Genomic DNA, 9,913 nt, shown 5'->3' with positions numbered 1-9,913 from the left:
CAGCTACAAAAGAGGACAGGCTTTCCGCATGATTCATAGTTACGTAGAGAAGAGGGCACCCCTCTTCTAGACAATGGTGGTGTAGTGAAGCCAGGGTTTGTAGGGAGACAGCACCAGAATGTTTTTATTAGCAGGGACAATGTCATTTGCCACTCCATTCAGAATTCCCTGTTTCTTCTGAGCTTAGTGACAATCTTCGCAGTAGCTGTGGGGTGGATTTTCCCAGCAACAGTATATTGTCCCCTGTTGTAATGCAAAGTATTTTGGGGTGGCTTGATGAAGAATGGGCAGTTAAGACCCATTAGCTTACAAAAGACCTGCTCCTGGTGGAGATGAAAACTGTTTCCTTCCTCTGCTCTTATGCCTCTCTCCTCCTACTGCCATTAATCATGAAGGATAATAGAAGCAAATAGTTTTAATGAACATTAAGGCATACACACATCAACTACCCATGGATTAATAGGCAATTACAAGTGAGAACTGCAACAAAATGCTGCAGTATGGAGGGCCAGCCACCCCATTCCACTCTCCCCTACTGGTTTTCCTTTGTTAATGCAGAAATCAGTCAGCATTCTGTGGTCATGCAGCGCACTCAGTCTCATTGGTCTCTTTTGGGATCACCACCCCTCTTACGGTTTGTTCCACGAAAGATTTGTTACACTTCTTGAAACTTTGGGTTTTCCCCCAAGCCTGCTAATACCTCCCTCTTGTGCACAGGTGGTGATGTTTTTGTTGCATAAGCAATGGCATGTGCAGTGTGAACATCAGAAAAAGTACAAATGGTTCCATCAATGCATCCTTACCGTCCTCTCCAATTTTGCCATCTCCATCTGTGTCACCTTTTGCCAGGAAGTCCTTGATCTCCTTATCAGTCAGCAGTCTGGCTTTATCCTTAAAATTCTGCAGGAATTTGCTGTGAGAGCAGAATGGATAGATCAGGGAGAGGAGGGCAAACCAAGGGGATATTTTTTATTTTATCTGTTTTAGCAGCAATACTCTCCTTTTTGCTGTGGGGGGAAAAACATGCACAAAACCTCTCCTCTCCAGGAAGGTTTGTGCTCCATAAGATGGACAGAAAGATATTTTTTTTTAAAGGTCAGCCTATTTCACAGGCTCAAGGTCGATACCAGTGTATCCTGAAAGGTGGGCTGAATATATTTTAAATAAGTAAATACATTCACTGATAGAAACCATGAACGGCATGACTTGATACAGTTAAACGGTGGTGGCAGCGGCGGGAAAGTTCTGTTTAGTCTAAAATGCAAGATGTTGTGAACATTCCAACAACAAAGAGATGGTGGATGAAGATATGGGATGTAGCTTGGATGGAAGGTAATCCCTGTTTATATCAAACCGAGAATGGGGGATAATCAGTTTCACTGCTAAGCAATTGCTGATCTGGTGTTCCTTGGTACTGGCTTCCCGCCACTGCCACCACCACTCTCTTTAAACTAAAGCGCAAAGGGCTGTGTGGAGTATAGGAGAGGGAAATGCAATCTCTCAGTCTTTACATCCTCATCATTAGTATGGGAATAATAACGATACGGGTAGGAGGGCATTGCTGAGATAATGCGTGTGAAGTATTTGGAGCGCTTAAGAAAATGTATCTTGCCAGTCCTAGTAACAAAACAATCCAGCCAGCATCATACACTTCGAAACATTGTGATTTCAGTGGGAGAGATTTAAGCACATGCTTATTTATTTAAAGCATTTATATCCTGCTTTCCCTAAAAGGTTCAGGTAGCAATTTCCTCTTTACCCTGAACTTGATAAAACTTAAATGCACTTAACTTTGGCTGGATTGTGCCCTCGGTATTATTTGAAGTGTGTGTGTATGTATAGAAACCTTCCCAACCTGGTGCCTTCCAAATGCTTTGTACTACAACTCCCAGCATTCCTGTGCAGTGGTCATGCTGGTAGGGGTTGATGGAAGTTGAAGTCCAAAACATCTGGAGATAAGCAGTTTGGGAAAGGCTGTGCTCTCTCTCTCTCTCTCTCTCTCCACAACAAACCACTTATTTTAAGAGCACAGTTACTAACAGAACTTATTGCATTAGACAATTAGACATCAGAGGAGGGCAACGAAGATGATCAGGGGAATGGAAACAAAGCCCTGTGAAGAGAGACTGAAAGAACTGGGCATGTTTAGCCTTGACAAGAGAAGACTGAGGGGAGATATGATGGCGCTCTTCAAGGACTTGAAAGGTTGTCACAGTCAGGAAGGCCAGGATCTCTTCTCGATCATCCCAGAGTGCAGGACACGGAACAATGGGCTCAAGTTACAGGAAGCCATATTCTGGCTGAACATCAGGAAAAACGTCCTGACTGTTAGAGCAAGACGACAATGGAACCAGTGACCTAGGGAGGCGGTGGGCTCTCCCACACTGCAGGCCTTCAAGACGAGGCTGGACAGCCATCTGTCAGGGATGCTGACTTGGATTCCTGCACTGAGTAGGGGGTTGGACTTGATGGTCTTGTAGGCCCCTTCCAACCCTACTATTCTATGATCTGTAATATGCACTTCCACTAATGTGATTTATTCAATGGAACGTAAAAAAGATGACTGCTGTATGCAATATGTAGGAAAAAACTACAACGGACCTAAGAACAAGATTCCCCAACCATAAAACTGCAATTCTTACTATAAAAAAAAACCCTAAGCAGCCTCTTGCAAATCACTTTAACTCACCTGCACATAGTCTCTTGGACTTACAACTGATCCCTGCTAACAAACAGAAGACACTGACATGCTTGACAGATAGGAAAACAAGTGATCTACAGACTCAGGATGCTTAGTCCATACGGCCTTAATCTGGAGGACAATTCATGAGCTTTAAACCACACATTCTCATCCCCCACCATTCTTTTCATCCTTAGTGTTCCAAACTGCCACTCTTGGTATCTATTTAGCACTGCAGCTGCTGATGAAGGCAGAAGCCGAAAAGTTTAGCTCTAAATATATTTTGAAATTACTCTGTTATTAGCCTATCCATCTTTCTTATATATATTTAACTTAAGACTGACTGTATCCAGAGTGGATCCAGGGCATCCTTGTAGCTTTGCAGTTGTGCAATTTCACACCTGCCTCTCTCTCTCTCTCTCCAGAAACACACATACAAATAGGTGCCAGTTAAATACCTATTTATTTTTGCACGCTTTGGGGGTGAAGGCAAGTGCTCTATTTGTTTCTTGATTAATTAATTGATTGTACTGATGGTTTCATTGTATTGTACTATATATTTGTCATTTTATTGTGGTTTATGTGGTCTTTTATATGATTGGCCTTGGGTGGGGTATAAATCAAATAAATACACAAATAAATAACTAACTTTGGATTTAGTTTTACTTTTATGTCAAAGTGCCCTAGCTTGAGATGGAAAACAACCTTTCCATGAACAGAAGATTTCTTCTGTGTGATCTAACCCAATAGCATGGAAGGTAACTCTACCTATTTTTGCCTGGCAAATGTTTGCAGGAGTGGCATTTGCTTTTCCTTTTACTCACCACAGTTCTTCTTGCTCAATGAATCCACTCTTGTCCTGGTCAATCACTCCAAACACCTTGGCCAGATCCTCTTTAGATTTGCAGTTCAGACCCGATTTGGCAAAAAAGATCTTGCAGTTGAAGGAATCAGCAGCTTGAAGTAGAACAGAGAAACAGAAACAAAAGGTGAAGTATGGAGGGGGGGAGGAGGAAAGGGGTTAAGGAAAATGCTTTATTCTGATATATTATGAATGCCAAACACAAATGAGTGGTGTAATGGTTAGAGTGTTGGACTGGGACTTGGGAGATCTGGGTTCTAGTCCCTACTTGGCCAGGAAACTCACTGGGTGACTTTGGGATAGTCACTGGCCTAGTTTGCACGACACGACAGCCCACAATTCACCTGTGGGGGCTGTTGTGGCAGACTGGGCACCTGACTTGCTGTGGCTTGTTATGTCATATAAACCCAGGTGGCAGGGGTTATTTGAGGGTTAGACAACCCTCAAATAACCCTAAAACAAGCCATGGTTTATTTGAGGGTTGCCTAACCCTCAAACAACCCCTACCGCCTGGGTTCGCACAACACAATGAGCCAAGGCAAGCTGGGTGCCCAGGGTATGCCCCAAAATGGCACCTGTGGACGCCCAGAATGACACAAAACAGCCCCCACAGATAAATTAACCCATGGTGGACTGTTGTGTGGTGTGAACCAGACCCTTGACCAGGTCAGTTTAGCTGGGTTGTTGTGAGGAGAAAATGAGGAGGTGGAGAAGGATCATGTAAGCCACCATGGGTTTCTTGCAAGAGGAAAAAAGGTGGGATCATAATAGCCTAGCAAGTAAAACATCTCCTTTTGCCTTTCCAGCCCTACCACTGGGGATGAGGAATCTAACAACTTCAATGTGTCTCCATTTCTCATTTCTCCAACCTTAAGTTCAGTTCATCCCAGGTGTTGTGATCTTTTTTTAACTGTGCATGAAAAATCAAGAGCATTTTAGTGCACCCTTCTCCAGATAACATGCATTTTTCTAGGCATTCTTGTGTAATATACACATTTTCTATAAGCAATTTTGCTCATATAATGCATTTTAATGTTATCTCCCCCTAATATATGCATTCTTCTACACATTTTTTGATTGGAGAAGTCCACCAGAAAATTCAGAGAAGTGCAGATTTTGAAGGCTGCCTAAGTTTCAATTAAATTAAAATGCATGAAAATCAGAAAATCTCCCCCTCCCCCCATGTCCACCCACTATATATTTTGGGTGAAGGGAGCATCTGGGGTATTGAGCCTGCTTGAGTTGATTCTAGGATTCATGGAAGGGGTTAGGAACAGATCAAATGACCAAGCCTTTAAAAAAAAAGGCCCTGTAAATAGGAGCTAAGTTTTTAATTTTTTAATCGCACAACGATGTGTTACAGCACACAATTAGTTGCAAAATTATGCATGGTGTGGTGAATGTAGATAGAGAGAATTTTTCCTCCCTCTCTCATAATACCAGAATCCAGTGTGGTCATCCTATGAAGCTGACTGGTGGGAGATGCATGACAGATCAAAGGAAGGGCTTCTTCATGCAGAGCAGAGTTAAACAACGGAATTTGCTACCACAAGATATACTGATGGCCACCAATTTAGATGGCTTTAAAAGGGGGTTAGACAAATTCCTGGAGAAGAAGGCTATGAATGGCTACTAGTCCTGATGGCTATATGCTACCTCCAGTACCAGAGGCAGTGAGCCTTACATGAGTTGCTGGGGAAGATGGGTGGGAGGGTGCTGTTGCGCTCATGCCCTGCTTGTGGATTCCCAGTCAACAGCTGGTTGGCCACTGTGTGAACAGAATGCCGGACTAGAATGCCGGACCCTTGGTCTGATCCAGCAGGGCTCTTCTTATGTTCTTAACTCAAATTCATTCCACGTATGTCCTGGCTCATCATTCTGCCTACGCAGGTTGGTTCTGAGCAACTGGAATTGTCTGTCTGGGAGAAGTCATGAAACCAAAAAGGCTCCTTATTTTTAAAGTCAGGTAGGATCAGTTTTATAAACAGCACTGGATAACAAAGATTAACCTGGAGCTTCCTACTGCAGTCAGGAAACTATTATTTCATGTTGATCCTCTGTATTTTCCTGCCGGTGTGATCGATGTAGTGGTTAGAGTGCTGGACAGGGACTTGGGAGACCGAGGTTCTAGTCCCCACGTGGCCATGAAGCTCATGGGAGACTTTAGGCCAGTCACTACCTCACAGGGTTTTGTGAGGATAAAATGGAGAGGAGGAGGGCCATGTAAGCCAACTTGGGCTCCTTGCAAGAGGAAAAAAGGTAGGCTATAAATATAATAAATAAAATACATGAATAAAAATGTTTTCCTTCCCCCATCAACATTTATTTAACACATTAGGTTAGAAGCTGTAAGTGGAAAAGTTGATTATCATACCCAGCCTGAGGTGGTTGTGGCCATTTTCTGTTTTTTTGTCTGTTTAGTTTAATTTATTTCCTTTTTAAAACAACGTGCAAGCTTTTGAGGTCTCAAAATCTCTTCATCAGGCATCTTGCCATATTGGCATGTTACAGGTTGGGGTTAAAAGTGTCTGCTGAGTCCAAAAACCTTGAACACTATAGGCTGGGTTCATGTTTGGGAGTACGCAACTGAGCTGGTGGAAGTGGAGCTGTGGTGCGGTTGGAAGGGGAATCCCCCCAAATTGGGCAGAGGCACCTTCCCTTCCGTCTATGAAATGGCAGATCCTGGATCCAACCCTATGATTATCCTATGATTAAAAAACGGAGGAGCAACAGCTGTCGGCTAACTTCTTCTTCCCAGTGGTCCTTGAAATGTGAAACCATCACATCACTTGGCAGGCCTCAGTCCAAACGTCTGCAAACTGTCCTCCTCCATATCATCTGAAGGCCTCTGACCATGCAGACATCCTGACTATAGCAGCCTTCTCCCCCACCCCCTGTGCTTATTCCCCCTCCTCCAACCTGCTCTGTGCAACGTCTCAACTGATGAAGATATCTGGAGACCTCAAAAGCTGGCACAGTTTTTGTGAATTGTGAGTTGGCCTAATAAAGAGAATACACTATATGGATTTTGGAGCCCTGTGATTCTAAAACATAGCAAGAGTCCAGCATTTAGGAAAAATATTTTCTTAAGGAAGCGCGACACAATGGTCCTGCATGCACACATTTTGGTGGTGTTCCCACGAATGCGTACACCAGATATACGTGCTGCAAAAACACTTTAAATGTGCAAGGGCCGAGTCATTACATCTGGTAATCTGGATTCTGCTTTCTTGCCTTCTCCATATTTATTATTGCATTTATATCCCACCCTTTTTCCTCTTGCAGGGAACCCAAGGGAACAGATGTTATCCATGTATTTTATTTATTATGTTTATAGCCCACCATTTTTCCTCTTGCAAGGAACCCAAGGCGGCTTACATTATCCTCCTCCTCTCCATTTTATCCTCACAACAACAACCCTGTGAGGTGGGTTGGGCTGAGAGTCTGTGACTGGCCCAAAGTCACCCAGTGAGCTTCCATGGCCGAGTGGGGACTAGAACCCGGATCTCCCAGCTCCTAGTCCAACACTCTCGCCACTACACCACACTGGCTCCCGAAACGTTCTCTTTTTTCACTTCGCTTTTACTTGCGTGATAATGGCAGAGCTCAGCCTTCCCCAACCAGGTGCCCTCCTGATATGTTGGACTACGACTCCCATAATCTGGAGCTGTCTGAGGATTATGGGATTTGTAATCCAACAATCTGGAAGGCACCGGGTTGGAGAAGACTGGGATAGCTAATCTGATACAGGACTCTGGATTTGCGCTATACTGTACAAGTTGTGCCTAGCCTTCCCCCCCTTCTTTCCTCTGTCTGCTGTGTTGTTATTTGGACAGCAGAAGACAGTCAGAATACAGAAATCCTGACCTCCATAGGCAGGGATAGGAACACCTTAACTCTGGGGTCTCTTTCAGCCTTACCATAGCGTGAATCTATGGATGTGGCTCTAATGAACCAGCAATGTACGGACATTAATTATCGCTAATACGTGGTGTTCTACAGAAGCTGGTAGAGCGACAATGGCAATGAAATTGACAAACGTCAATCTCTGTAAGCCAGAATTCTAACACTACACTCCTTTTGTGAGATCGGAAACTAATAATTAGTCAAATTACTTTGACTAATTTGCTGTCGAAATAATCTGGAGAATTAACCACCCCTCTGTCCCAAACCATTTATGCATTGCATCAGTATTCTGCTTACCTCCTTTATCTATTTTAATTGGATTGGTCTTTATGTTTAATTTTTTTAGATTAGAGAGCTACATGTCTGATTTAACACATTGGCCTTTGAAATGGGCATTTTAAGATTCCAACCAGAATGCTGGATGATTGTTTTTCTACAATCGTCCATGATGTTTGGTTATATCTTTGTCTGACAATTAAAACAGATGATTTATCTCACTACTTGTTACGCTGCCCTTTGCAGCTGTCAGCTTGATCTCTTTTTCTTTTTTTTCGCAACAGGTTTGGATAAAATATTATACATGCCTGTCCCTCTTAAATGTGTAAATTTATGAGGAGTAAAGATATCTTCAGTTATGGAAGGTTACATATTAACTGCAGAAAAGGTTCGAAATAGAACTAATTCACCTCTTATGCATGGAATTTATAACACATTCTGGGTTGGCTGCATTTGAACATCCAGTTATGTTATTTCGTCTGCTTTTAAAACCTTTTCAGAAGTACTGATGTTGATTTAACTTTGCTTTAGCCATGGGAAAATGCACCTAAGAAAGGATTCTGATTGTGCAATTAGGATCAGGAATGAAAGAAGAGAACGGAGAAAGCAATCAAGGTGCTGGCTCCAGGTATCAGTCAGAACCAGCCAGAACTCTAAAAGAGCTATCCAAGATGCTTCATGCCTTGGATAGCTTCTTTAGGGTTGTGACTGAAACCTGGAGTGGATTCATTGCTCCACTGACATCACAGCCACCAGCCTTCGCTGGGAGAAAGTTACATATTTATCTCATTGCAGGAGGAAGGGGAATGGAGGACTTTAAAAGACAGATATTACCTTGGCAGCTTTGTAGGGCAGCTGTGATTTCTGCGTCGGTCAGGATACCAGTGAGTGCCATGTCAAAGCTATGGGGGAGGAGGGAAAAATAATTAGCTGAGATTAAAAGTAAGACAGGAAAATTATGGGCTAGTGATATTGTCAAGCAGAGGTGGCAAGGTGCAGGCCATCTCCAGGTAGGCATGGCTGTAGCTGCCGGAGCTCATGTTGATCTTGGCTGTTCTGCAGCCACCAGATGGGGCAATGATATGACCTCTCCTTGTTTCTTGGGGAAATAGCAGCAGCAGCAAAGATTACGTCCAAGGCAGGGGACCAGCCGTTCAGAACCAGTGAGCAGAGTTTCTTCCTCCAAAAAATAAAAAAATAAAAAATCCTGTTGTTCATCCAAGTTATTATTATTTCTCTCTCTCACCAGGATGGTTATGGAATAGATTCATTTTACTGTTCTCTCACAGTCGGTTTCCCAGTTTGTGCAAAATCAAAACCTCTGGTATAAAACTCTTCACGCCCGACAGTGCATTTGGTTTGAGAATCTTGATAGTTTCCGTGCAGTTGGGCTGTTTTAAGGGCTTAGTTGTTGCTGAAGGCTGCAAAAATAAATAAAAAATAAAAGAAATCTCTAGGCTGAAAGGCTAAACTCACCTTGCGGCTGTTTTCCAAAGCTGGGAGAAGAAGGGGCAGAAAGATCTAAGATCTAAGAACAGCTCTTCTTTTAGGTTATTTCCTTGAGCAGAGACCCTGTCTTATATAGGCTTTAGTTAAGACCCCCCCCCCAGCCTTTTACAGAAGTGCTGTGACCACGTCACTGCCCAAATGCCCCAGGGGATAAGATACTGTGGCTGACAAGACCTGCTAGCTAATCAAATTGATATTTATATCCCAAAGGAATGTACATTGGGTCTTAGACAATATCAGAAGTTTGAGAGCCGCGCAAATGCTCTCCCAATTGCTATCTCCAAATGACACCCAAAATAAAAATGTTTTTTTTAAAATGAAAAAAGTTGGAACAGTATTTAACATTTTGATTTTACCTAGTTTTCTATCATATGATCCACCAGGAGTCCTTGTCTTTTAATTTAGAGGCTACAGGAGTGTCTCTGTGCTTCCGGCAAGCAAACCACTTGATTCAATGATGCTTGATTGAGAGTAAAGCTGTGTGTTGGTGTAGCCAGTGTGGTGTAGTGGCTAGAGTGTGCAACTAGGACTGGGGAGAACAAGGTTCTAGTCCCCACTGTGCCATGAAGCTTACTGGATGACTTTGGGCCGATCACTGTCTCTCAGCCTAACCTACCTCGAAGCGTTGTTGTGAGGATAAAATGGTGAGGTGGAGGCGCATGTTCACCACCTTGGGGTCT

General features: G+C 43.1%; 1 protein-coding gene across 1 annotated transcript in view; it reads right to left on the bottom strand.

Annotated features, from left to right (window-relative positions):
- The window catches only part of LOC146336566 (parvalbumin beta-like), a 12,931-nt gene extending 4,311 nt beyond the window's left edge, over nt 1-8,620 (bottom strand). The window contains exons 1-3 of the mRNA XM_084817867.1: nt 8,559-8,620; nt 3,505-3,637; nt 778-913 (exon numbers count right to left, since the gene is read on the bottom strand). Coding sequence (XP_084673993.1) covers nt 778-913; nt 3,505-3,637; nt 8,559-8,619 — 330 coding nt within the window. The 5' untranslated portion in view covers nt 8,620. The remainder of the gene's footprint in view (nt 1-777; nt 914-3,504; nt 3,638-8,558) is intronic.
- Nucleotides 8,621-9,913: the final 1,293 nt, after the last annotated feature.

This window comes from Heloderma suspectum, chromosome 12, assembly GCF_057233095.1.
Source record: "Heloderma suspectum isolate Gila_16-S chromosome 12, 16-S_ref, whole genome shotgun sequence".
In the NCBI taxonomy this organism is placed as follows: domain Eukaryota; kingdom Metazoa; phylum Chordata; class Lepidosauria; order Squamata; family Helodermatidae; genus Heloderma; species Heloderma suspectum.
This window is presented reverse-complemented; position numbering and strand designations above follow the sequence as displayed.